The 27,388-nt window shown below is 42.3% G+C and overlaps 1 protein-coding gene and 1 long non-coding RNA gene across 4 annotated transcripts in view; one reads left to right on the top strand and one right to left on the bottom strand.

Moving 5' to 3' along the window:
• Nucleotides 1-27,388, top strand: part of LOC310745259 — a 153,947-nt gene that overhangs the window by 4,916 nt on the left and 121,643 nt on the right. The gene's annotated exons all lie outside the window — the stretch shown is intronic.
• On the bottom strand, nt 607-26,803 carry CKMT2 (creatine kinase, mitochondrial 2). 2 transcript variants are annotated; one of them, XM_083577418.1, is made up of 10 exons: nt 26,666-26,803; nt 15,666-15,827; nt 13,122-13,320; nt 10,426-10,521; nt 9,777-9,998; nt 6,781-6,866; nt 4,312-4,435; nt 2,591-2,725; nt 2,272-2,397; nt 607-856 (listed from the first exon to the last, which is right to left on the bottom strand). In XM_083577418.1, exons 2-10 carry the CDS (start codon nt 15,815-15,817, stop codon nt 737-739), a joined length of 1,260 nt encoding a protein of 419 aa, XP_083433544.1. In that variant the 5' UTR covers nt 15,818-15,827; nt 26,666-26,803; the 3' UTR covers nt 607-736. The 2 variants fall into 2 exon arrangements, with proteins under 2 accessions (XP_083433544.1, XP_083433543.1); XM_083577417.1 differs by having other exon boundaries at nt 15,666-15,867; nt 26,666-26,797.

Below are 27,388 nucleotides of genomic sequence, written 5' to 3'. Positions count from 1 at the left end.
CTGTGCACCCACCCGCCCCTCAGCAGAGCAGTTTAAAGAAGCCACCACCACCTTCAGCCCCCATCTCCCCACCTCTCTTTTTCTAGGTAGAAGTTGCCAGGACATTACCCCATTTGCCTCTACATAGTTCCATCCTTATTTCAGACATCAGTACATCGTGATGTTTAGCTGATGATATATGACGATGCTGAAAACCGGATATTGCCCAGCCCTACTTCTCACAGTCCAAACATTTAATTATCTGTTCTAGAAAATTTCCTGGTATCAGCATCAAGCTTGACTGGTTCATAGCCAAGGAGAGCTTATCACATCATTCCAGCTGCTGCTGCAGATTGGTTGCTGCCTACCTGCATGGGCATTGTGGGAGTGTCAGGGACATGCAATGTGAACAGTTGGAGGTGGCAAGAGTTCCCAGGGATATAGTATGGAGGCATTGATACCTTGGCTTTCATTTCTGCTTATACTGTTTTGCTTTTGCTGGCATCACAGATACATTATGCTGGCCTTACATTCCCATAGCAGGACCACAGGATTGGTCATATCGTTTCAAAGAGCAGTCGAATAGGGGTGGAATACCTGGGGCGCCAGATAGCATTTTACTGAACATGTTGACAGGGTCTTATTTTTATTTTTTCCCGTTTGACAAGTTACAGTATTTAAGGAACTGAATATACAGAATTAAAAGTCTGTCACAACAGACTCGTGGCAGGTCAGTTGATACTCATTGGAAGCTGCTTCACTTCTTTCCAAACTGTGGCAGGGGTGGCGGTATCTTGATGTCTTGACCTTTCTCCAACTTCTTCTCACAGTCAACCATGTAATTGACGCCATCAATGACTAACTGAACAAGTTCCACCTTAAATAACAAGAAGAAAAGCTTGCTGAGGTTATGCTTTAAAAACCTTGGTTTTTCTGTGGATAATTATTTACCACAGAACATATGCGCATGTTCAGTAAAACTAGGTAGAAGAATTCTCCCTGAACAATATCATTTTGTTATATACTGTAAGATACATGTCTAATAATGAAACTTTGCAGTCCTTTTGGGCGACTGTGTCTTACGTTACTTGGTTTGAAAGTACTTTGGGGATAATGAATGTATCGACTTTATTGGTTTTCCCCTCTTCAGGTAACTGATCCTTTGTCATCTGAGTACTGAAATGAGAATATAAAGGTGGCATAGGCCCAATAAGTCATGCTTTAATATAAGGGGATTGATCAGATACCAGTTTAGGATCTATTCCAGTCTGGCATGATTTTTGCAGGTCTCAAGGAAGTCATTGAGAATATACACATAGGCATAGGCTTCTACAATTAGGTCATTGTCCTGATTCATATCACCATATCTTGTTGTCTGTTGTGTTCATTTCAATTTGGGAGAGGAGTTGTTGTTGGCATCCATCTGTCTCGAGAGACAATGTATCGTGCCTCCAAGGATGAAGTCAAACCACTGTGGCTGCAGATACCTGTAACTCTTAACTGTTACCTCCTGTATTGTTTTTGCTGCGTTGGCACCTCTGGGGTGCGTTAGCACCTCTGGGGTGACCTCTCCAGGGTCCAAGCCTAGGCAGAGTGTAGGGAGGTCCTGGGCTGCCCAGATGACAAGACAACCCCCCCCAGTCTCACTAAAGCAGAGCAATACATTTGGTACCAGCTTGGCTGCAGGAGTTTCCAGAAGGAGGGCGTACAAGACGCCATCCAACCGTCTTAATGCATTCATTGAAAACAAATGAGAATGGCCTTCTGTGTCCTAAGACTGCATGCAGGCACTGAAGGGGCACACCTTGGTGGTAGAACACTTGCTTTGCATGCAGATGGTCCCAGGCTTTCTCCCTGGCATCTCCAGGTAGAGCTGGAAATGTCCGCTATCTGAAACTCTGGGGAGCAGCTGCCAGTCAGTGTGGACAATACTGAGCTAGATGGACCAATGGTCTGACTCAGTATAAAACAGATTCCAATATTCCTATGTGGAAGTCTCTTTCCCTTTGCTCATAAGGGATCACTGGGCTGAAGTACATGAGTCTAAATAATCTAATTTATACAAATGTTTTTTAAGAAGAATACTTTTGGCATATCAGGCGCATTCCATGTTCTTGTCTTGCTTGTCAAGTAAATGCAAGTTGGTGCCACTGAGTTTCCTGTTAACAATACTTGCGTTTATGTGAAGACACTAAATGTTCAGCTTGAAAATATTCTGTAGTATCTATAGCTTACATAAGAAAGCTGTCCCCAAGTTTTGCTGCAATTTAAAATGGGAGGGGGGAATCTTACCTCTGATCGACCCATGCGGTCTAGATTGGAGATATCGTATATATCTGCTACAGCAGCTGTGTCTACTCCACCGGTGCCACGCTTTTGAAGCCTCAAGTTTTCCAGGATCTTTGCAAATCTAGGATCCTGCCATAAAAGGAAATATATCATTTCTTAAATAGTGATTGCTCCTCAAGATGTATATGTTTGCAAACGCAGGGTTGCCTAATTTTCACATTACATTTCTAGGTGTAAAGGCGTCTAAGCAGGCACTGCAAATTTGTATGGATTGTTCTTACCGACATTGGTGATTAAAAGCCATTTGAGTTGGTTTACGCACCTTGCTGAGCTTTGTGAGCTTAACGTGGACTCCTGCACGCAATCCTGTTCCCAGATTGGAAGGACAGGTCAATACATATCCTAAGCGTTCGTTCCACATAAACTCCCACCCTCGTTCTTTAATTAACCTTTCAACCTACAGAGGAAATAAAAGGCAATGAACTGCTGGGTACAGATAGTGCCATCTGTTAACAGTGCTGGCTTTCTGTTAAAATACAGTTCCTAGCAGCTTGTATAATAATTGCACGAGATCCATCTTTGGCATCAGAGACTTGTAGTAAAGATCGCCGACATCAATAGTGTTCCACAAGTGAAAGCAAGAACAGAATATTATCTCTAAATTGAAGCTTCAACTTGGGAGGTTAGATTGATTGCTGTATTGGTTCTCCATATATTAGTATATAGTATTTGTATTAAAGAAAACACAGTCCTGTTAACTTTCATTGGGACTTCCTTCTGGGCAACTGGAGTGAAAATTGCTACTTTGTATTTTGAAACTGAAGTGTCCCTCAGAATTTATTGAGGAAGTGGAATATTTATATTTGCGCATGTTTGTAATTTGATCTCCACCCCCATCCCTGGACACGAGAGAAAGCCTTTTCTATCATGGTGCCTCTGTTATGGAACTCACACCCAAGAGAAATGCTGTTCAATACTTCTCTTTTACTATTTGGGTTTGCTAGGGAAATTTTTATATCATACTATTTTTTTTTGTATTTTTGTTTTGATGTGTTTTAGCAACTTTGTGAGCTGCATTGTATTCGTTTATATAGAAAAGCAATGTACAAATTTCTAAATGAATTAAAACTGTTTTTTTAAAAAAATACAACTTTGCTGGCAAATGCAACTCTGTGAAGTCAGCACCCTTAACAAACTACCGTTTCTAGGATTCTCCATGATTGCTAAAGTGGTATAAAAGTGCTTTAAACATATGTGTGGATGTGACTTCCCCCACCATGCATATCCTGCATATGCTAACTAGTTCTGTAACCCAGTCTGCAGCCAATCAATTAAAACAGGATAAATTTGCTTATGAGGAAAACATTTGCCAGGAGATTTGGCTGGCCATTCTTGAGAGGGAAGGCTTTGTGTATCAGCACCTGAAGATTATCCATCTTAGGTACTTGAGCTGTACTGACCAGACTGATGCAGGTAGCAACATTTTTCTTTGAGCTCCAGGTGTGCCTGCAAGATATTGTTCTAGGCCAGGCATAGGCAAACTTGGCCCTCTGGATGTTTTGGGACTACAACTCCCATAATCCCTAGCTAACAGGACTAGTGGTCACGGATGATGGGAGTTGTAGTCCCAAAACATCTGGAGGGCTGAGTTTGCCTATGCCTGTTCTAGGCAGTGAGGGAAAGAGGGACTCTTCCTTTGAGGGTAGAAAGGTATAGGAAGGGAAACAGGTAACATCAGCTATGTGGACCCCTTAGGCACCTTTGAGGGTGATGGGCAGTTCCTGAGGCTGCAGATCAATGAACGGAACCTAAAATTACAACAATTAGCATGTGAGGGGTTGTAATAAAAATTGAGCACAATGAATGTATTACGACTTTCATTGCAGCTTCGTGTACAGGGTTAAGTAAACGCTTATGCCTGACTTGCTCTCATAACATCAAGGAGCCCCAAATGGCTGTCATGCCCAGGGCCCCCCAAACCCCAGAGCTACCACTGCTTAAAACTCAGAAACATTTTTTAAAATGACACAACAAAATGCCCACCTCTAGTAATCCACGGCAAAATCTTTCAAAGACCCGTTTCATGTTGCCTCCCTTTTCCATGGAGATCACCCTGGTGTGATCTTCTTCGTTGATCCAGACGAGAAATGTTTTGTCATTGTTGTGCCTGGTTGGAAGCGAGCAAGGCATTGGTATTACTGTCACACAAGCCTTCAACAACAATTCTCACAGGCGCCTGATTGTTTCGTTTCACCTCTCCCCTTTCTTATCTGTCTCCGTTGTGGGCAGAATTGAGCGTTGTGCGGTGCTATTACTGTGGCAAGGTTAAGGATAAGGGTTAGTGAAGATTTCCGCCATTTCATTCCACTGAACAAGTACCAATGATAAAATCATTCCCATTTCTAGGGTTATATAAAGAGCACTGCTCAGTCCTGATCCCACTGTACTCAACTGCTGCTATGCTAGAGAGTATGTTTTGTTCTCTGAAATGAGCGCAGCATGAGGCATGTGCTGCTATGGGAACTGAGAAAGGGCAAGCGCGCACATCCTTTTTAATTGGGAAAGAGGAGAATCTGCCTCTCTAGTTTATAGTAGTTTGAGACTGGAACATTTGAAGGTGTATCCTGTCTAAAGCCCAAATCGTATTCAACTTTGCTTTAAAATTAGTTCATTTTTTCAAGTATTCCACAACAGAACAGGCATGCAAAAATTCATTATATGCTCAGTGAAATTCTTTCCCAGCCCATAAGCACATAAATGCAGAACTGCAAATGGTACCTCAGTGTAGCTACAGCAGCATGCTTTCTGAGCCAAGTGTGTTCTGTGTTGCCTACTTTCATTTAAGCTTCTTGGTGACTGGAAAGCATTCAGGACAGTGTGTGGGCATGCTGTATACATGATGCTCCCTGACCAGTTTCTGCATTGCATCGAACACCTTTGTATGCTACTGCAAGTCTTGCTTAATAAAGTAGCACAGCACTTGACATTTCAGGATGTTAGGAGTTGCTTTATGGGGAATTTACTCTGACAGTTGTAGCTGTCCTAGTACCTGATATCCTTTAACTGAAGATGCAGAGTGTGAAACCTGGGTCTTGCAAGAAATGGATATTTTGCTATTTTATCGCTCATTTGCCCTCAGATTATTTTCGTTCACCAAAGTATCCAGGCTAAGATTCCCATGCAACTTTTTATTGCAGATATTTAAATACAAACACATGGGCAAGTTTCAGTTCTGTTTATATACTTTGGCCCACACTGATACATGATAACAGCTGACACATTCAAAGATAAAACAATAAACTCCTTTGGAAAAAAGTAACAAAGAGAATTAAAATAATACACTATCACGTTTGAACGTTCATGTAAAGTACCTAACACATTTCAGTCCTGAAGCATTCATTCATTATCAAAGTAGTAAGACATCACTGATTCCAAAGGAACAGAAATTCCTTCAGAGCATCATAAATCTTCACAAATGATTAGCCTTTATTCAGGATATCAGGGAGACAGAACTAAAATTGCTTTCAAATCATTTAGAGATCTCTCTCATTCTCTTCCTTTTCATCCCATTATTTACTGATAAATCACATTGGTTTTATTATACTGAATTTCTATAATACTACCAATCCAAAACTGCTTTTAGTATAAATAAGAAGCTCATACAGTGGTACTTTGGTTCTCAAACGCCTTGGTATTCAAACAATTTGGAACCCAAACACTGCAAACCCAGAAGTAACTTTTGCCAAACGTGCTCCGTTTTAAGTGTTACGCTGAGATCTGTCTGTTTTTGCTATTTATTTTGCATTTTTGTTTTTGCACTTTTTTTTGTTCTGTTTTTGTGACTGTGTGGAACCCAATTCAGCTTCTGATTGATTGATTGTGTTACTGCAGTACATTGTTTATTGCTTTCATTTTATGGATCAGTGGTCTCATTAAATAGTAAAATTCATGTTAAATTGCTGTTTTAGGGTTGGTTTTTAAAAGTCTGGAACGGATTAATCCATTTTGCATTACTTTCTATGGAAAAGCAAGCCGTGGTTTTGGAACGGACTTCCAGAATGGATTAAGTTTGGGAACCAAGGTACCACTGTACTATAATTATAGTTAATGCCGCCGTTATTTATTATGAATAATGCCTTCCCCCCTCAAGTGCACCCCATTCTGCAGGGTCTCCTTGCCTTTTTAGAGAGCTGCTGAGGGAGAAGAACCCTGTCCACAGACTTCTCTATGAATTGAACTCCTTATTAACTGAAGAATTAAATCCAGTCACTAGGGTTATATGCTACCTTTTTATCACTGGTAATATAGAATAATAGACTCAAGCCACCTGTCTTTCTTTTTTATGTATGCTACTGCACTTCTCCTAAAAATTAATTAATGGAAGAAGATGAGAGAGAGTGTGTGTGCAAAAGCATGTATTTGGTTTTAGGAATAGCAGCTGTTGTTTTGTTAGGAAGGAACTAATAAAGCCATTTGTTCATAGCTTAAGCGTGCACAATTCATATTCCATACCAGATTCCTCTGGCATCTGGCCAGTCACGGGCCATCCCGGCACATGTTAGCAAAGGGGACACTGGTTTATCAAATAGGAAATGGTCCTGCAGACCAGCATATGCAAGGCAGAGGGAAAGAAAGAAAGAAGTGAATTTTAGGTCCCATAATCATCATTGCAAGGAAGAACATGCAAGCACCACCACTGAGCAAATAAAGATTCACACTGGATTCTTCTTCACTGCAAATGACAATATTCTTTCCCTAGATAACTTGGTAGGTTTTTATTTTGTTGTAAAAGCAATGATTCTAGAGAGCTGTAACCACACCGAGGAAAAAGAAATAAAGGAGAAACAATGTACAGAACAATGTACAATACGTATAAGGATTAAAGTGAATTTTTATACCAATTATTCAACTTGTATGCCAAAAGCTTTTAGGCAGTGTCTAATTTTTAATAAAATCTTAAAGATAAGGTTTTTCAGACATGAAACCTAATCAAAATCCATGATAGCAGTCTAAAGGTCAGGTTTTTGTATTAGTGATTAATTATGTTCCTCGTTCCCATTTGTTTTTACTCATAAATAAAGCCTCCGATAGAACTTCATTTCTTAACAGAATTATTCCCCCCCATCTTTATTCCCCCAACAAATTTTCATTTACAGGTGCATAAATCCCAGCTCAACTGTGCAGTGTTCCTTATTTATAGACTTAATTTCTTTATTGATTGTGGGGTATGAGCTAATGGATCTTGTTTGCAGAGTCCACCAGCAAGTTAAATATCTAATATTTTTGTTTTGTGTGTCTAGAGTTTATTAGGACATTCATGCATACACCCTTTAATGCAGTTTTAGGTGTGCATATTTTTTCACTGTACAGGTTACCAAGGTACATGAGAACACAATAGGTATAAATTAAATCCAGTGCTGCTTTTTTACAGTATTCCCTGATTTACAGTACCATCACCTTTAAAATAAAAATACCACAGTTAGAGGCATGTGGACAGCTAGATGAAAATGTCATGGTTTGCACAAACGCAAGTTTCTACTTCTGTGCAGATTACTCGGAATCAAAGTAAGGGTGTCCAATGCAACACCAATGCACTTGTTGATCCCTGAACTATGGACATAATGGGTGAGATCCAGTGTCACTCTAAGTAATGCAAGTCCATTATTTTTAATGGGTATGACATCATTGAATATCACCCAGAACGATAATAGTACCAAGGATGTGGTTTTTAAGGTTGCATTACACATCATCATATTGTAAGCATACCTATTACTGACAAATATGGGTGAATATAGTCATCACCATCTAATAGGGTTGTCATATGCCTGGAATTTCCATTGTAATCAGCACCTGGGCAAAAATTGCTGAAATGTCCAGGGAAGTCTGGCTGTATGGCGGCCCATGTTGGTAATGTAGATTTTGGCGAATTTCCTTTTTTAAAAAAACTCAAAAACTATTTTTTTGCAAAATCTACATTTTTACTTTTTGGAAGGGAAATCATTCATTGGGCTAGGGAGATACCAGATGCAACACAGCTCCGGGGTTTCACTCCCATAAACACATGGTGCCTGGTGCCCATTGGGATTGGTGGGGCAGAAAGCAGAGAGGGCAACAGTAGGTGGAGCCAGAGCCAGGGACAGGAAGAGCCAACTATTTGTTTTGTCCTCATCCTCTTCCCTGCTGTGTTCTACAAGGGGGAGGGGGCTGGTGACCAGGGCATTCCTGAACTGCTTGTAAGAGGTAAGGCGGGCAAGTGGGGGCAAACTGTGTTTGATGAGGCACTTCTCCATTTGCCCCAAAGGACCAGCCCCCGCCCCCAATTTGGGGTTTTGACTAAAAGGCAATCTCAAAAGTGAGTGGAAGATTGAGGGTGTTGCTTAACCCTTTCATTTCCTGCCATTTGTCTGCCCAAGCTTCTTTTTGACCTACAAGGAGAAAGGTTACCGTATTTTTCGCCCTATAGGGCACACCGCCCCATAGGACGCACCTAGGTTTTTTGGGGGGAAAATAAAGAAAAAAAATTATTTCCCCCCAGGCGCGGGGCTGGTGCGGGGGAAGCCCGAGCTTCCCCCAATCCCAGCCCCGGAAACAGCCTGCTATCTGCAAGCCTAGGGAGGCCAGCGGTAAGTCGTGCCGGTCTCCCCAGGCTTCGGAATGCAGGCAGCTCTGCGCAGCCATTGGGAGGCGGGCGCGACTTCGCGCCCCGCTCCGGATGGCTGCGCAGAGCTGCGCTCGCCCAAGGGACTGCAGGCAGCTCTGCGCAGCCATCAGGAGGCGAGCGCGACTTTGCGCCCCGCTCAGGATGGCTGCGCAGAGCTGCGCTCGCCCCAGGACAGCAGGCAGCTCTGTGCAGCCATCGGGAGGCGGGCGCGACTTTGCGCCCCGCTCAGGATGGCTGCGCAGAGCTGCGCTCGCCCCGGGACAGCAGGCAGCTCTGCGCAGCCATCGGGAGGCGGGCGCGAAGTGGCGCCGGTCTCCCGAGGGTTGCGCAGAGCTTCCTGAAGCCTGCATTCGCCCCATAGGACGCACACACATTTCCCCTTCATTTTTGGAGGGGGAAAAGTGCGTCCTATAGGGCGAAAAATACGGTATATGCTGGGGGGGGGAGCAAGAGAATGTTTTTTGAATTGAGAAAAGGGCTAAACTATTTTCCCACCTCACTATTCCACTGCACTTCAGGCTTTTTATTTTAAAAATGAAGGAAAACAATTCACATTTACATATCTAGACTGGCACTAAATAAATAAAAAATGTAGACTGTCACTATATTTATATAGTGATCTTAATTGGTCTTAAATATAATCGTTCAAACAAAGCAGAGCGTTTTCCTTTGATATACCTAAGCCTTTTGCAATATTTCAGGCCCTCTCGGACTTTTTCCAGCCTATTTTTAGGCGTTTAGGATTCAAATGCAACATTAACAATAGCCTTATTATCTGTGCATAAAACATCTGTATGCAAAAGGAAGCGGCATCCCTTTAAACCTCCAGGCTGGGCATTGTACTTACATCAATAAGTTGCTGCTGTTCTTTCTCAGACATTGTGGTCAGGCTATAATACTTCCCAGAGAGATCTCCTTTCAGCCCAGCCAAAGCAGTGACTACAACGTTCTCTACTTCTCTCCTCTCTGCCCGGGAGCAGGCAGGCGGTAGGCTCAGGCCCCGAATACTGCGACCAGTGCGTACGCGGGATGATAAGACGTAGCGTTCATCAAATTGCCCATGGGTGATCTGATCCACAAACAAAAGGGAGTTCGTGTCACAGAAAGGGCTGTCTAGGACTGGCCAAAATCCATTGTTCTGCCTGAGAACAGCAAATGGTGCTCCCCATCCCCAAGTCAAGTACCCAAGACTGACCAAAGATTTTTGATACCTGAGGCAGAAAAATCCCACAAGCACCTCTCCCTGGGAGTAAAAATTCAACAGTAATACATGAAATAAATAATTTTCTGTTCTTTGGCATTAACTCAAAATCAGCTTTTTGAGGCAGACACCTGATAATGTTAATCTAGCACTGTCCTATATGTTGTAAGAAATATTACTTGGAAAACAAGTACACAAATGCTAATTCTATCCATGGCAATATACTCTTATAGTTATTCTCAGCCCCTTTTCTCTGAAGTTAAGATTTCTTACATTGGTCCTAAATTGTACCTACCTTGGAAGAGTCCAGGTCAGTGTGATGCTTCATTACTTTTGGATCATAGCCATTGTGTCTTAATTTGATAACTGGGTCAAAAATTTCAGCAAATTCCTGTAGAGTCAATGACATATATTCATTATTATTATATTCCAGTCACTTTGGTGGTTCCATCTCTTTTGTGTATTTGCAATTGATATGTTTTAATTCTCCTCACTTTTTTGAACCATTCCACAAACCAGACCTCCTAGCTAAGGGGAAAGAGCTACACAGAGACAAAGAAATAAAGGAAGTGATGGGAAAGGAATATTGGGGAGAAAGGCAGAACTTTGATATGTTATGTGTCAAGCGCGTGGAAAGAAAAACTGTGACAAGTAAATCGGGTGCCAACATTGTCCAGTAAAAAGTTTGGCTAGCACAAGGGGCATGGCATTCTTAGTGGTGGTAGCATCCTTTTTATGAAACTCCCAAATAGGGATATTCAGGAGATTCACTTATTTAGGGTCTATAGTTCTGGCAGGCATTGGGGAGATGTGAACCTTATCCCAGACTAAATTTATTGTTTTAATAGAGGTTGCTGTTCTGTAATTGATTTTTGTGCTTTTTCTTTTTAACGGTACTGCATTGGGAGGATTTTATTCTAATTGCTAGTCGTCTTTTAAAAAGGCAAGATACATACTTAACATACAATGCGACACAATTTAGAGGCATTAATACCCCTCGTTTCTCTTTTACTGAATGAGTTGGCTAACTACATCACTTCCATGCATGCACTTTAAATTCCACTCCCTCTTAGACAGTAACTTAGCCTTTCTTCCCAGTACCATTGCTCTTGAAGAGTGATCCATTTTCAATATGAGATCCATCTATCCATCTGTCCATCTATCCATCTATCTATCTCCAATTGGCTTCTGGGCTTGTTAGCCTGATTATTTGCTCTTCAAATCTGGGAAGAATAGAACTAGGGTAGCTTGTTTGTGCGAGGAGTGGGGGGGGGGGTGAGAGAGAGAAAAAGACCCTGAATTTCATTTAATATATACAGCACTAATGCTGAGATCAAAAGTAAAGAGAGAAAGAAATTAATAAATAGTTTCTAGAGACTGTTATCACTATAGTGGGGCAAATCTTTTCCAGCCTTGTACAAAATTATAGCTCCTATCACTAACTTCTGCTTCTGATTATACTAATTAGCCAGTATGTCTGGCAGTGGCAGTTTAAATATTAGGGAACACCTGACACAGCCTCCATCTCCTCTGTTTTCTCCAGAACCTTTATTGTTTGCTTTTCTGGGTTTAAAATCTGCTCTGACTGTTCGGTCACAGTCTGGAGAAGAGCTGTATTGTGTCCCAGAATTATGCCTAGGTCCCCCCCCCATATACCACAAAACTTCCCACCCAATAACAATATTCAACTTATTCTGTTATCAGCATGCTATATTTTGATGCAAGAAATTAGGTCATTCCAGATCAATACTCTTAAGATTTTGAAGATTTTTGTTAAAGTGACAGGATATTTGGATGCTTTGTGCTTCCGTTCCTATTTAAAGCACTCTTTTGCCACTTCCTCCAAAGAATCTTGGGAACCGTCATTCGTTAAGGGTGCTGACAATTGTTAAGAGACGGTTTTCAAGGGTGACATATCCTAAACTGTTGTAAACTTCATGGATGCCCTTCTAAAATAGTTTTTAAAGCCCCTTAGAAACTAGCCTAAAATAGAAAGAGGAAGAATAAGAAATGTAGGGAGAAAATCCCGCCTGTGTTTTGCTCATTTGGCTGATTTTTTTTGGGGGGGGGAGGTACGCTGTATGGCTGAGACCCTTCTAGTTCCTGGATTCAATTCCTGGAATAGCCAGGCTAGCTTCCTGATGAGGTCAGTTTTGTTGTTGTTGATAGCTGTGGGCATAGCCAGGATTTTTGTTGGGGGGGGGCAGGACTTTTGTTGGGGGGGTAGCTAGTTAGTTGATTGGTCACTTAGTTAAGTACAGTCATACCTCTTGTTACGTCCTCTTCATGTTATGTTCTTTCAGGATACGTCCCGCGGGGACCCGGAAGTACCGGAAAGGGTTACTTCCGGGTTTTGCCATTCGCACATGCGCAGACGCGCAAAATGACATCACGCGCATGTGCAGAAGCGGCGAATCGCAACCCGCGCAGATGCCGATTGTGTTCTGCTCATAACGGGGCTCCAGAACTGATCCCGTTCGCAACCAGAGGTACCACTGTATTTCTATTGTTTTACTTGATCTGGGGAGGGCAGCTGTCCCCCTTCGCCTCCTTGGTTACGCCCATGTTGATAGCTGTCTATGTATAGGAATGTGTGTACGTTCAATTTCTGCTTCGTTCAATTTAGTGAACAACGGTTCCACTTTTTTACCTCAAGCTGAATTTACCAGCAAGAGACAAGGCATCTACAGGAGGCAAATAAAATATTGTCTTCTGTGCCTGCATTTATTATCCTGGATATTACTATACAGAGGGTGCCTTTAATAGTGTTTTCTCTTCACTGAACTTCCCGCTTAGGGGGGAAACAATCCCACAAGGAAGAGAAACAATTACCATCATTATCCATATGCCTTGTGTTCTGTGTACACTCTAGTGTCCTATTTTCCTTTAAAACTACACCCTGCGTGAAGAATCTGTGTTTATCTAACTGTTTCATCTAGTAAATGTACAAACTAAACAAGTGGATGGCAGCATATAATAGAAAATCTTCACCTCATAAGATTCTTCATCTCCTGCAACCATGCCGACCGTTTTGATGAAAGGGTGGCCAGGATTGTCAACACCAGTTTGGATGCATTGATCCAGCGTGTAGCCATTGGGAGTCATCTTGTCCCTCAGTTTGGCATAGATTGCTGGAGTGAGGCATTCAGCCATGCAGTTGTTGTGCTTACGAAGATCAGGGAAGTCTGCACTGGTAAAATAATGAAAAAAGAAAAGGAATGTAAAGCATTCATATTGATCTGCAATCTTTGGTTACATTTTCAAGTTCATATCAGGGAAGGTAGGCAGAATCGGCATCCTACTTGCCTGTCTGCTTTTATGCCTCTAGCAAAAGAAAAAGAAAAAAGGAAGCACACTGTGAATATGTTATGGTATGAAGAAAATGGCAGGGAACTGGGAAGTGTGACTGCTTCTTGGCTTACACAATCTGTAGGGGAAGCACACATACTGTGCTTCCCCAGAGGAATGCTGGCTTCCAGCAGAAACCACAGAGACAGTTTCAGTAGTGGACGGAAGCACTTCGGCAGATGGAAAGGAAACAAATGGCCTTCAGAATTTATATTTTTTGTGTTAATCTGCAAAATTAAAGTGCAAGTAAATTTAATGAGATGACTCTGCAGCTGGTATTAATCAATGTAGCTCAACTAGGATTCCTGGAAATGTATCTGCTCACAACATTTACCTAACTTTTTCATTACTGTTTTGATACTTGTTAGAGATATTACGGAAGTGAACCAGCTTGCTGTAATGTTTAGAGCAGCTTGGTCAATTTATTGCCATCCAGATGTTTTGGACTATAACTCCCATCATCCCCAACCATTGCTAGTTGAGGCCAATGGGAGTTGTAGTTCAAACAGTCAGGGGGAAGGGGTACTAGATTGGTGAAGGCTGGGTTGACCTATTGGATCAGGGCTGGGGAAGAATCTCATTCAAGTCCCTGGTCAACCATGAAGCTCATTAAGCGATCATGGGCCAGCCATCCACTTGTGGCCGAGCCTCCCTATAAAATGGGATGAGCTCATTGGAAGGAAAATGAGAGATAAATGAAGTAAATAATATCATTCATAAGGAAGAGGGAGATTTATTATAATTAGTTCCACAGGAATCTCTGTGGAATGGAGATTTTAAAAATGACACCTGCTTATTATAAGGAACAGCGGGTGGTGCTGTGGTCTAAACCACAGAGCCCTAGGGCTTGCCGATCAGAAGGTCAGCGGTTTGAATCCCCGCGATGGGGCGAGCTTCCGTTGTTTGGTTCCAGCTCCTGCCCACCTAGCAGTTCGAAAGCATGTCAAAGTGCAAGTAGATAAATAGGTACCGCTCCGGCGGGAAGGTAAACGGCGTTTCCGTGTGCTGCTCTGGTTCACCAGAAACAGCTTAGTCATGCTGGCCACATGACCCGGAAGCTGTATGAGGACAAACACCGGCTCCCTCGGCCTATAGAGTGAGATGAGCACCGCAGCCCCAGAGTCGTCCCGACTCGACCTAACGGTCAGGGGTACCTTTACCTTTTTACTATGACTCTAGCTTGCTGTGTTCTGTGTGCCCCTCAAACGCAAATCAGTTTGGGAATTTCAGCCTCTATTGCCCCATTCAGATCACTTTATCTTTTAATAATAATAATAATAATAATAATAATTTTCATTTCTATACTGCTTTATATTTTTAGAGGGGGAAACCTCTAAGTGTTTTACAACATACATAAAAACATAAAACAAAACACTTCAAAATAAAACATTACTCAATAAATCAAGTATACATTCAAAGCAACATAATTACCTGAAAACTAAAATTGTATCTTAAAAAAAATCAAAATAAAACATTACTAAAGTAAGGCTGGATCTAGACACATTAAAGAAGCGTTTCAGTTAAATGCGTTGTAAACTTCGTATGAGAAATCGGGTTGGCAAAAATGGAACTCCATAGCACCATCTGGTATCACAGTGTTAAAATGCACATACAAATAATATAAAACGCATTTTCTTTCCCAATCTAGCTGAGTCCCATGTCAAATATAAAATGCACATTTAAACAGTATAATTAACAAGAGAATAAAATATTATCACAAGCATAGAACATATCAGCTGCTGTTGTGGCAAATCCTGCCTATGGTAGGATTTGTGGGCTGTGGCTGTGGAAGCTCAGGCTCGACAACCAGGGTCTGGTTGACACAGCCAAGATAGTCTCTGGCCACTTCAGCAAACGCATCTTTTGTAGCTGGAGTCAGTCAGGGCCCCGTGCTCCCTGGGCAAGTGGGAAAATGCCAGATGGCAGGGAGCAGGTCTTCTAGAACTCAGAGCCATACATTTAAAGCACATGGCTTCCCCCAAGGAATCTTGGGAAATGAAGTTTCTTAAGGATGCTGGGAACTGTAGCTCTGTGAGCAGTAAACTGCAGTCTTCAGGATTCTTGGGGGAGGGGAAAGAGCCATGCCTGTTAAGGTGGTATACCTGTGTGCCTTAAATGCAGTGCTTTTTTCTGGGGGTACGCAGGCCCCAACACTTGTTCATCAGTGATTTGAATCAAAGTATTTACCTTGGAGGAAATAGTCTTTGTCTGTGAAAGGATCCAGCTTTCACATTTTGCTTATTCAGCAGGTATCCAGTGGTCAGCGCCCCAGTACTAACTGTTGCAAAGAGAACTGCAGTTCTTCGACCAGCCAGGAGACGTGAGAAGGTACTGGCCATCTTTTGTCACCTATTAGTTTTGGAAGACGCACACAAATCTGCAATGAGAGCTGAAATAGGTACATAAGTAATAATATGAAAACGGTAACAATGGGGCCGACTGGTTGATTGTTTTATGGAGGCAGGCAGATATTTATCAGAAGTCTCAGATGTTTCAAACCTAGTCTTGTCTTCTACAAGCCCAACTCAGGTTGTTAGTTTTGAACTTAAATATTGGAATGGCGGGGATCATAAAGAAGAAAGTGCCAAGCTAGCCAGGACCCAGTCCATTAAAGGTTTTTAATTAGCAGGGTCCATCCTGGCTATCTCAGCACTTTCTCCTTTATGATTCCCCTCACTGTTAGGTTTTCTCATTTACCAATTTGTTGAAATATGTTTCAGTATCAGTGGTTTTCTTTTGTTGTATAGGTCTGTGCAGTGGCAAATGCCAGTTTCCATTAGTCCTCAGTGCAAATATCATTTGAAAACTCATCTCTGCATTCCAGACATGCACATTCACATATCAGGGTTTAATCACTAAGAAGAAGCACTGACCTATTGAACAAAGGAAAGGAAGCACGTCAATAATTCCTGTAGTTCAGTAGAAATGTTTGGCTCAAAACACAGGCAGCAGGAGCAAGCCTAATGCTTCAATTTTTTCTTTCATGGCTTTGAGCTACTGTGATTTTTTTCTGATCTACAGTTATCTCAGAAGCAACTACTAAATAAGTGGCTATGGTCCCTAAACCATACAAGTATACAGAGGGAGAGAGAGAAGCAAAAAGCAACTGTCCTCTTGTAGCCTAGTTTTATAGTGCTTCGAGGGAGGGGTATTGTCAGAGCTGCCCGAGGTCCCAGCTCACAAAGGACCAACGCCACTTCGTTGTTAAATACGAAAGTCTTTATTGAAGTTGTTTCACTTCCAGAGCCGCAGCGTGCAGCTCTACGTCTTAATATTTAGACCGCTGATGCTCCGTCTGAGTCTCCTCCCCCCAGACACCAGTTTAAGACTCTAGCCTTACTCCACCTCTTCCTCTGTTCTTTCCGCCTCTGGTTCCGCCTGTCCGTTGGGGTCTCGCCCTTTCTAGACTCTTCTGACGCTGAATCCCCTGAGCCTTCCCCCTCCCTCCGGTGGGCTTTAGGAGCTGGTTCCCCATCCGGGTCTCCTGCTGTCCCCCGCGCCTGTACATTTGAACTTGGCGCGCGCGCCCAGCCAGCAACTTTCCTCCTGACCGTTTCACTGCTGCTGTCACTGCTTCCCCCTTTGGGGAGGCTAGCTGCAACTGACCTCCCCTCCGTTGGAGGCGTGGTCAGCCCTGACTCACTTTCTCTCCTCGCTGGAGGAGACGCTGGCCCTGACACATGTGACTCTTCCCCCCCACTACGCTCTGGTGGGGAAACTGGTCCTGATCCCCCGCTGCTGCTTCGGGGTTCCCCGCTGGCTCCTTGTTTCTGGTGCGTCCCCCCTGGGACCCCCCTTGCCCTGACCATTGGCGCCCCCTTCTGGGAATCTTCTGATTCGCTGGAGAAGCTCATGGAATCTCTCGGGCCACTGTCATACTCCCCTACGCTGCCCTCGGATTCTTCCCCTTCGCTCTCCATTTCCTCTCTCCCCTGTGCTCCTGCTCCTGAGCCCCTGACAGGTATAAAATGTTTCATACCTGGAGTAATTAATTCCTGATTTTTCAGGACTGGCCTCCATTTTTGAAACCCAGTTACTATAGCCCAGTGGTTCCCAAACTTCAGGAGTACGACAACCCCCTTTTAACCTCAAAATAACTCATGGACACGCACCCCTCACTAATTGTTGTAATTTTAGGCTCCATTCATTAAGACAATAAACAATGAGAAAAAAACTACTCTGAACTTCAGTGACACTTTTAAATGAATTCACTTTTTATTAATTGCAACAACAAACACCAGTTAGTCATTTCTGACTAGGTTCATGTCCCTTCAACTTCAAACCTATTGGAGTAAACAAAAGGATAAAAATACAGGAAATAAGTAATGGTTCAAAGGAATAAGGGTATTACAGTATTCACTCAACCAGCATCCCCCTCCATTCTCAGTAGAGAATAGTTGGCTCCAAACTGTACTTAAACCCCAGATTTTCAACAGTTGGATATTCCACAAGCTCCAGTGGGACACCTCTTTGCTCCTCAATGTTCTCAAAGGTCAGACCTATGCTTTGCTGGACCATGGGCTAAGGAATGGGAAAGACTAAGAGAAGGTTGCTTGGCTGGTGTAAGATTTTAAGAGAAACGCTTATCTCTTGCAGAAGACAGAGATCTCTGATCCTTGACTTTGTGTTATGCTTTTTGGTCAGATATGCCTCCTCTTTCTTTTCTTTTGCTGTCTTTTTTGCTTGGTCTGTGGCACATTGCTTTTGGGTAGGGACTCTTTCACACTTTAGATCTAAGGTATGTGCAGGCTTAGTGAGTGTATTGCTCTTGCATATTTGTAACCTTGCAGTCTGAAGCAGCATCCGAATATATACAAGTGTTGAACGTGCATGTGGGTTCAGTTGTACGCTGCATAATACTGAATTGCCTGGCTTGCGTTTATCTATCAGTAGGCTGAGAATGTCTGTATTGAGGTGGGTGGGTATAAGCTCAGCTAGCAATGAAGGAAGGAGCCCATCCTTCACTTTTAGTTCAACTGATGCTTTTCTCTGTGTGTACATTTGTGAGTGGCAGCTGAGTCTGTGGTGGCACTGTGGCCAGGCAGAAGCCTGCTTCACCTGCTGGACTGTGATAAAACAAGAGTTTGGCAATGGGAGAGTGTCCATTGGGAATTTACTCAGAAGTTGCTGGTGGTGCCCCCCTTGCCGCTACTGGTTGCAGTCACCTGCTTCATGGACCCCTTGGGATATTTCTGCAGGCCCCTGGTGGACTGAAGCTCACAGGTTGAGAACCACTGCTGTGGTAGATAAATAAAAGCCTTTTAAGAGGATATTCAGGCTCATATCCTGAGACCTGCTTTAGAACAAGCAGAAACTCTCTTCCCACCACTGAACACATGCATCTTTATAAAGTTCAAAGGGCTTATGCTAGAGGGTGATAGGACACCAGTGTCTAGTTTCACATTCAAAATTAAATTAGTTAATTGAACACAGCCTTTAAGGTCCACTTTTCCATAGCAAAAGGCTCACTGAAATCTCAGGCCATTTTGAGCTTGGGGGAGCCCATCTCTAAATGCTTACTGCAGTTAATAGAAGTAATTCTTGTGACTTCAAAATAGCCATGAGGGTCAAGAAATACTGTCATACCAAGGGGTATGAAATTGCTGGAATTGCTTCTGTTCTGAATGATACATATTGCATTTTTATTCTGTCAAAATTAAGAAAATAGAACAAGACAATGATCTTCATAAAAATAACCCGTGCTTACCCCTGTTGAATGTAGGATATTCCATCAAGTCACAGGTAACATTAATGGCATCAGACGGTCTGTCATGTTTAGCTAGCTCATGCCATTTCTGTTGGCAAGGAGGCACTGCATGAAAAGTTGTTTTCATATCCCACCCATTCCTTAAAGTAATGGAATGTGACACAGTCATCATGTACATTGTACTAGCAGTGATTGATTGACTGGCTGACTTATTATTTTTACACCTTGAAGCCCTTTCATACAATGAGCTGGATAGATCAGAAAATTGCAATGTGGAAATGGCAAAAGCCTCAATGATATCAACAAGATGTTTGCTTTAAAAGTCTGAACGTTAGGGTAGAGGATCACATTATTTGTAAAAAGCCTTACTGGGTGTCATTGCTGTACCCCCTCACCCTGTGTCCAGATGTGGTTTACATGGAAAAGACTCTAGTTCACAGAAACCATTTCACACCAACACTCCACCAGGTAATTTGAAGATATGGTTAAATTCAATAGAGGGTTTTTTTTCTGTGTTAGAAAACAATGTGTGATTCATTCCCTTATTCAGGTTATTTGGTGTTACAATGACCTGGTTTTGAAATTCACTTGCAGTTGTGGTCTTATTTAAGACATTATCTGCTGTGCATAAATCTAACTCACACGCCTTGGATTTTCAAACATTTCTACTAGCTGGTAGCCCTTTCAGTCCTTCTTTTCCCAGTGGCTTATTCCATGTGCCCTTAACCTCCAGTGACATTAACTGATAGAACACCTGATCCTGGAGCAAGCTGAGCTGCCTTTGCTCTCACCCCTATGCTAGTTTCATCAACCTTGGCTCTTAACTAGCATCTAAAATTAGTACATGTTCCCATATGAGAGGCATGCATAACAGAAGGCACAGAACGACAGGAGTGGGTGGAGAACACAAAAGAGGATGAGAGTAGGCAAGCTTGTGGGGAATGAGGGGCGGGGGAACGAAGGGGTGTAAGTGGGGGGATTCTAAAGTTCCTTTCAGATGTGGTAATTTCAATACTTTTGATGACTATTTCATTAGAATGCACACAGCCATATATCTGTTGCAGATGTTGTGTATGTGTGTGTCTAGAATGAATGCATATTGGGAGGGCAGCAGCATGATGGGTCCACTTTGCAACCTATTAGAACGCCATTCAATGAGGGTTCTGTTTAGGTGTTGTAAAGAGCATGCATTACTCAGTTCTGGGATAGCTCAGTTGGTAGAGCATAAGACTTTTAATCTCTGGGTCGTGGGTTTGAGCCCCACATTAGGCAAAATATTCCTAATGGTCCCTTCCAACTCTACAGTTCTATAATTCGAAGTATGGAGCCACAATAATACTCTGGCCTCATCGGCGATGCACATTTGAAGCAGTATAGTGCCACTTCAAAGAGTCACGGCTTCCCCCAAAGAATCCTGGGAACTGCAGTTAGTTAAGGGTGCTGCAGGTGTCAGCCACAACTCTTTGGCTAGTGCAATTCCGTTTTACTTCTAAGCCTCTGCGCTGTCTATACTTTTCCCAGGAATTATTTCCTGGTAATCAGAGTTGGGTTTCAGAAAAGTTGTGTGTCTGTGTGTGCTGTATTTCCCCCTGCCACTGAGTGCAATGTGAATCTGCAGTATAATTCCTCACATTGCTGGTGCCTTTATTACTTCCCTGCTTTATTTTACTGCAAGTGGAAGTTATTATATTAAATCCCATTACTCTTGGAGAGCAGCCTAGACAATACTGCTGAATTGAATGTGTTGTTTGCTTTTACTGTGACATATCCTGATGCCCTACAGCAGAGGCCAATGATGTGTCATCCTAGCACTAATGCCTCAAATACATAACAAAACGATGTCCAATGTCTCAATGGCATATTTTTTTCAGACTGACAGCTTTGTCTTTATTCATACTCCTAGCATCTGGAAGGGGAAATTGGAAAGGAAATACTGTCCTTGATTTTCCACCAAGCTGATAGCCTTATATTAAGACCTACTGTATGAAAATGTCTCATGCCACTTTTCACTCAATCTAGGAACTTGTACACTGAACACATGGAGAGACCCTTAATGTGTATAACCTGTACTTTCCATGCAGCCTTTTCCCACAGAGGAACACTGAATGCGAGGAATTTGAGCAAGAGCACAGTGAGCATGACGCTGAAAACAAGGCAATTCTGTACATTATTCCGTGCAATAATAGCTTCCTTCCTCCTTTCCATATTCCAAGTCTGAATCCAAGCATAGAGAGCAGAACCCTGGTTGAAATCATGTTATTGTCCCTAACCTGGAACCTAGCAATCTTATTTAGACTTCTCACCCAGTTGTGGGATGCATGGATAACTTAGCACATCTATCAAAGTTATGGCTCTACCAAACAAGGTAATACCAGATGCTCCAGTCAAGTTAGAGGAGCAAAGGTGGTCTCTTACAGGAAAACGTAGCAGCCTTGTTGGTTATTGCTCTGACCAGAACAAGCCTGACTTGGAAATACTTATAGGCGTCAGTCAGTATGACATGATCCACTGTGCGCTACTGCCATTAAGAGGCACATTTGCTGGTCTGGCTGGTTTCCCTATAAGAAACTTTCTTTGGCTGGAGCTTGGCAGCAACAGTAATGAAATCATGTCTGATGTCATGCTGTGGGGTTGAGTCCTGCCAGACACAGAGGGTGCTGGCCTGTACCTGGGAATGCAGCCCACTGAACTCAACAGAACTTACTTCTGCAGAGAGATGCGAAGAGTTGCACCATAAAGCTGCCTATTTTAGAAGATGGTTCAATCCTACTCTGGACAGAGGACTATTTCTTAGACCTTTTTGATCACGGACAGCTGGAAGTTCTGTCTGGGTGAGTTCTCCCAGCAATATGAACCTCTCCCGCCTTTTCAGCTAATTCACAGGGACCCACAGTGCTATTTTTCTAGAAAAAGAGGTGCTGGAACTCACCATGAATGCCTCCCTCTCTCTCTTAGAATGCCAATGGCACCCACGTGAGAGGTGTTGGAACTGAGTTCCGGTGAGTTCCCCCTGCAAAAAAAACCCTGAGGACCCATATTAATATGGTTCATCTGGGGTTTTATACTTGTATTATAAACTGCTCTGGGGCTTCCCTAAAACATAATGTGGTGGCTGGGGCGGACACATTCATAAATAAATTCCGTACGCAACACGTATCCAAGAGTCTTCAGCTTTCCCAAAGAGTCTCTGAATGGGTCATAGTTAAAGGTTGTGAAAGTTCCATTTGCAATCAGGATGAAGCAAGTTGTGGCTAGGAAGATAGAAAGCTGCTTTATTGCATTGTCATTGGTCTACCAAGCTGAGGGCTGCCTACCACTCTGACTGGGCTTTCTCCTGGGTTTCAGAAAGTAGTGCTTTGCAGACTTGCCCACCTGGAAATGCCAGGGATTGATCTCTGGGTTTTGTGCGTGCATGCGCTTTACCAGGGAGTTACTGTCTTGCCCCAATAATATAGTAGTCAAGGTGATTACGTCTTTTAGCAATAAAATGCCAAAAGGTGTCTGACTACAGCAATGGAGAAACTCACATCAGCTAGGACAGAGACAGCTGCTAAGTGCATTTATGGCACCCCGATTCCATTTTATAAGAGAATTAAAAGAGGGATCAATGCATGACATATTCGAAAGATGAGGCAGCTGATTTTGTGTGGGAGTAATTAACAGAGAACACTGGTGACTAAACAAAGCACACCATTTTAATTTTGTGCACAGATTTCAAAAGCGGCCCTTGCTGCTAATTTGTTATCACTGACCTTTCAAGCTAATGTTGACTGCCACAAACATGGAGCAAATTTAATTGCTTTTTCTAGAGCAACATTTCTTAACCTGAGCCTGATATGTGAACTTCAAGGAATGGAGGGCAGTCAATGTAGAAGGTCACACACTTGAAAGCTTTCACCTTTCTCCAGAATTTCTTCAAGCAGATTTGTGCTGTGATCCAAGCTTTCAAAGCAGACGGTACTTGTTCGTTCAATAAAAGAAAATCAAATACTCAGAAGACTAGTTGCTGACTTAATAGAATGCATTCAATAGTTTGGCAATTAGCCACTAAAACTTGCACAAGTTATTCTTAATTGCTCCCAATGTATTTTTATTTTATCAAGGACGAACCTTAACAAAAGTGCCCCTCAGTCCCTTCTGCTGAGAGATTCAAACCATGATATTCCTTAGGTTTGCTATCTATTTGCTTAAAATGAGATATAAGAAAGCAACCATAGGAAGTGTTACTTTCAATTTGATATTGAGTATATCCAAAAACAGCCCTTTAATTCTTGATTGGATTCTTTCCCTTGCCTTTCCCCAACTTCCCACAACCCATTGTAAGTGTTGTAATGCCCCAAATGCATACACTGAACACATGGAGAGGAAGGCAGGGCTGGGCCTGCTAGCTATGTCTCCTGATGTAACACATTTGTAGCCAATCATAAATGTTGAAAGTGCAGCCACTGAGGTCATGCTAGCAGACATGACCTTGTTGCAGCCGAGCATCTGCAGTGAGCTAGAGAAGCAGAGGGAAGAGATTTTTTTGCTGGTTGAATTTGGGCAGAGACATGGGGGGGGAGCAGTTGGCTTTGTGGAATTTGATGCAGGATTAGCAGTTGTGCTGCCTGCTTTTGGAGTCTGCTTACATCCAATTGGTTCGATTCTATATGTGTTAATATGTAGATATCACAAAAGACATATTATGAGTCTCCAGTGTGCTTGCTATCTCTCCCCCGCCACTTTCTTCAAAGGACCCTAAACACTGGAGCGCTGCTCATGGGCTTCTTACTGCTGGGGGAAGTGGGGAGCACAAAATAAGACAGAAATATACTCCAGCAACGTGCAGGTTAAATGAACCCCTTTCCAGACCTGGTAGCATTTGCGTGACACACCTACACACTGCAGCCAACACACAAATGTGTTGCGAAATAGTTTGGAAAACTCTGTCCTATAGGTTTATCTGCATAAAGAAGAACGTGGCAAGCCCACTGCAACTAGGACAATCAGAAATCCAGTTTCAGCACTCGGTTTCGGTGCAGGAAGTACCAGGGTCAGGCCCTTGATTCCTTTTAAGTGCAGGTGCCAAGCCTTGTAATCTGAGCTCCGTGTATCATGTTAGTTGGGACTACGTTTAGCTGTGTGCAAAAGGAATTTTCCTCATCACTAACTATGCACAATTAACTCCCCTCCCCCAATATGAAATTAGGAAAAGGTCTTCCAGGTCAGAGGATATGTCTGTTACTACACTGAGCTCCAGCACTTCCTATTTGTTTCAGTTTAAGAACAGCAAAGACCCCTCGTGTTACTTTTGGCAGGAGTTTCAGAGCTGACCTAAAGTTAGCACCTCCCATATCGGCAACATTTTCCAGGACAGTTGTCCCCTTGGCTTGCGTGTTCAAACGGTGTCAGATTAAGCACAGCGAATTTATAAACTGCATGTTAAAGCACTGAAGCTAGAGCTGCGAAAGGAGAAATGGCTGTGGCAGGAGCACTCTTTGCTCATTTCTTTCCCTCTTTCATTAATATTAGGAAGTGTATGGCGGTTTGGTTTTTTGTTTTGCTTTTTAGGCAAAAACTCTACTGGCAGGAAACTCAGCCGTTTAGAAATAGATATAGATAAAATACTGTCCTAGTAGAATAGAAATGCATCATATGTATCATGTGACTCTTGACTTTTTCAAGACACCTTAAGCTGTTGCTTAAGCTAAATGTTATGCATCCACTGAGATACAGCACAGATGTAGTTCAAACAGCAAAGAAACAAGAAGACAAACAGAGTAGAAAGCTGATAAAGGAACAAATTTGCATCTTGCACTGGCTTAAACAAAACAAAACCCAAACATATTTTTTTAAAAATCAAAGAGTGTTTGGGTAGATACATTGGTGCATCTGTATTTGAGAACTATCTCCATTCTCAAACAACAATAATGGCTGCTCTGTTTCTAAAGTATAAAAATGTATTTCAAGGTTTTGCTAATCAGTTCCTGATCCAGTGCCTTGGGTATCAGTACTGAATAATGAGTTCATAAATTCAGAAAGTAAGCAGATGAACAAACCAATACATACATAAAATTAATTAAATCTTAATTTTAATCGTAATACTTGCGTACATTCAGTACCGCTCAATTATGTAAGCAAATGAAACAATGCACTTCATGTGTCAGGCTAGGATATTGTATCACTGTGGATTATCATAAGGTACTAGTAGTTTTATATCATACAGAGTTTAACTATGAACACCAGCATGGTAAAGAATAGTTCAAAATACTCTACAGTTAGTCCACAAACTGTTAAACTACACTACCTGATGAACCATTTATGTCATATTATCGCAGTCTAAGCTGGTCTGACCTGTGATCCTTGGCTAGAAGCTGCATTCAAAGAAAATGTGTGTTCTGTGGGTGATATCCAACTAAATCATATGCAGAACAGACCTACAGAATCTATGGACATGGTTACTTAAATTCCTATATACAGTGGTTGTACTCTATACAGCATAGGGGTAACAGTCTATGGCTCTGGTTATATTATGTAACTATTCTAATATAGCTAGTTTGCCGATTAGACTAAAAGAGACAGGGAAAGGTTATAATCAACGATAATTAATCTCTCGAGTTCCTCTGCTGGCAGATGAGATCTGTTTACAGGCTTGCCAGATCTAAAATTTAAAAACAAGGAACACTCTAGCAGAGCATTCGTATGCATATTTAGTTAGAAAGAGGTGTTCAGCAGAGCTCACTTCCAAGTAAGTGTGTTTAGAACTGTTACTGTAGGGTTCTACGGAATTCTGCGGTGCAATTTTATGAAATATGGAGCAATGAAAAAGGACTATTTGCTTTCATAAAGAAGAGAATAGACCTGGAACTGGGCTTATTTTAACTTGTTCAAAACCCCAGCATCTAATGTTTGCTTATTACAGTACTTGTTAATCTGGGCTGTTATTCTGTAATCCCTTTGGAGTAAGCCTCATTAAACTCGATGGGGCTTACTTCTGAGTAGATGTGAAACCAAACAAGGCATGTAAATGAAGCAAAATTCTTTACTGAGATCAGTTGGCCAATTTGGAGAGATGCAATTCAGACAGAGATAAATCTCGATACTGATCAAATCTTAGGATACAGCGTTCGGTTACACCAATTAAAAACACCCATCTACAATACCATTTCAGCCTCTCTAGTTAATGGAACACATTTATGGACAGTGCTAACATTTTTTAAGTTGTCTGCTCAGCAGGCTGCCTGCAGAAACATTACCATTTGCGTAAAAGAAGGCTTTATTTTCATATATTTAACATGTTTGTTTTGGTATCGCTATCTGGGTCAGAAGCACAGTAGCCTGACAAATCTCACAGTCGCCGTTTTCTGAGTACTTATGCAAATGAGCAAACTGCATCTCCCAAAAGGCTACAATCTATGGCACTTTCAAAACATTTTTAATAACCCTCCCATTCGAAATGTCACTGCCATTGGTGAATAAACAGAGGCAAAGTCCAACTGACCTTGAAGCTGAAGCCAGACACGTCCTGCAACGAGCCTGGGAGCAAAGAAGTGTGAAGCAGACAAGTAGTGCTGTGACAAAATTACAGGTCATATGAGGAGCAAAATGAGATGCTGGCAGGGGAGGGAAGAAAGGGAGAAGTATTTATTGCACTGGCCAACCCCATTCCTTTCAGGTCTATTCAAAATATTTGGCTACACAGCCATGTCCTTGAGGGAGCAAGAGGGTGACCTGGTTGGCCCCATCTTCCACACAGTGCAACAAACAAATGAGAAATATTTTTCAATCTTGGCATTTTTGTTCACTTCTCTATGGGAAAAAAATATTTATTGGTTTCTGTTGGCGGTGGCAGGGCATCGTTGGTTGCCTATAGTTGACTGCAGTGAGTTTTGTGTATGTGAGTGGGAGGGGGATGTTGGGTCAGCTTAGCCATATCAATTCATATGTGGCCAGTGGGTTCCTGTTGTTGTCTTGTGTATATAATAAAGGGGAGCCACACCAGGGTGAAGGCATCCTCTTTTGTTTGTTCCCATTCTAGTTTCAGTTTGTTGATGAGCTTTTCTAGTAGGGCTGTTTCCCATATGGTTTGTTACCAGTGGCCCATGTTTACTCCTGGCAGGTCCCTCCAATGTCTAATTATGATGCTCCTGGTTGCTGAGAGTAGATGACTTATGAGTTCTTTGCAGTGTGAATGTGCATTATTGTCTTGGAAGATATTCAGTAA

The sequence above is a fragment of the Podarcis filfolensis genome, assembly GCF_964270895.1.
Source record: "Podarcis filfolensis genome assembly, chromosome: 11".
Lineage (NCBI taxonomy): Eukaryota > Metazoa > Chordata > Lepidosauria > Squamata > Lacertidae > Podarcis > Podarcis filfolensis.
The sequence above is the reverse complement of the archived record's forward strand: the minus strand, read 5'-3'. Positions and strand labels throughout refer to the sequence as shown.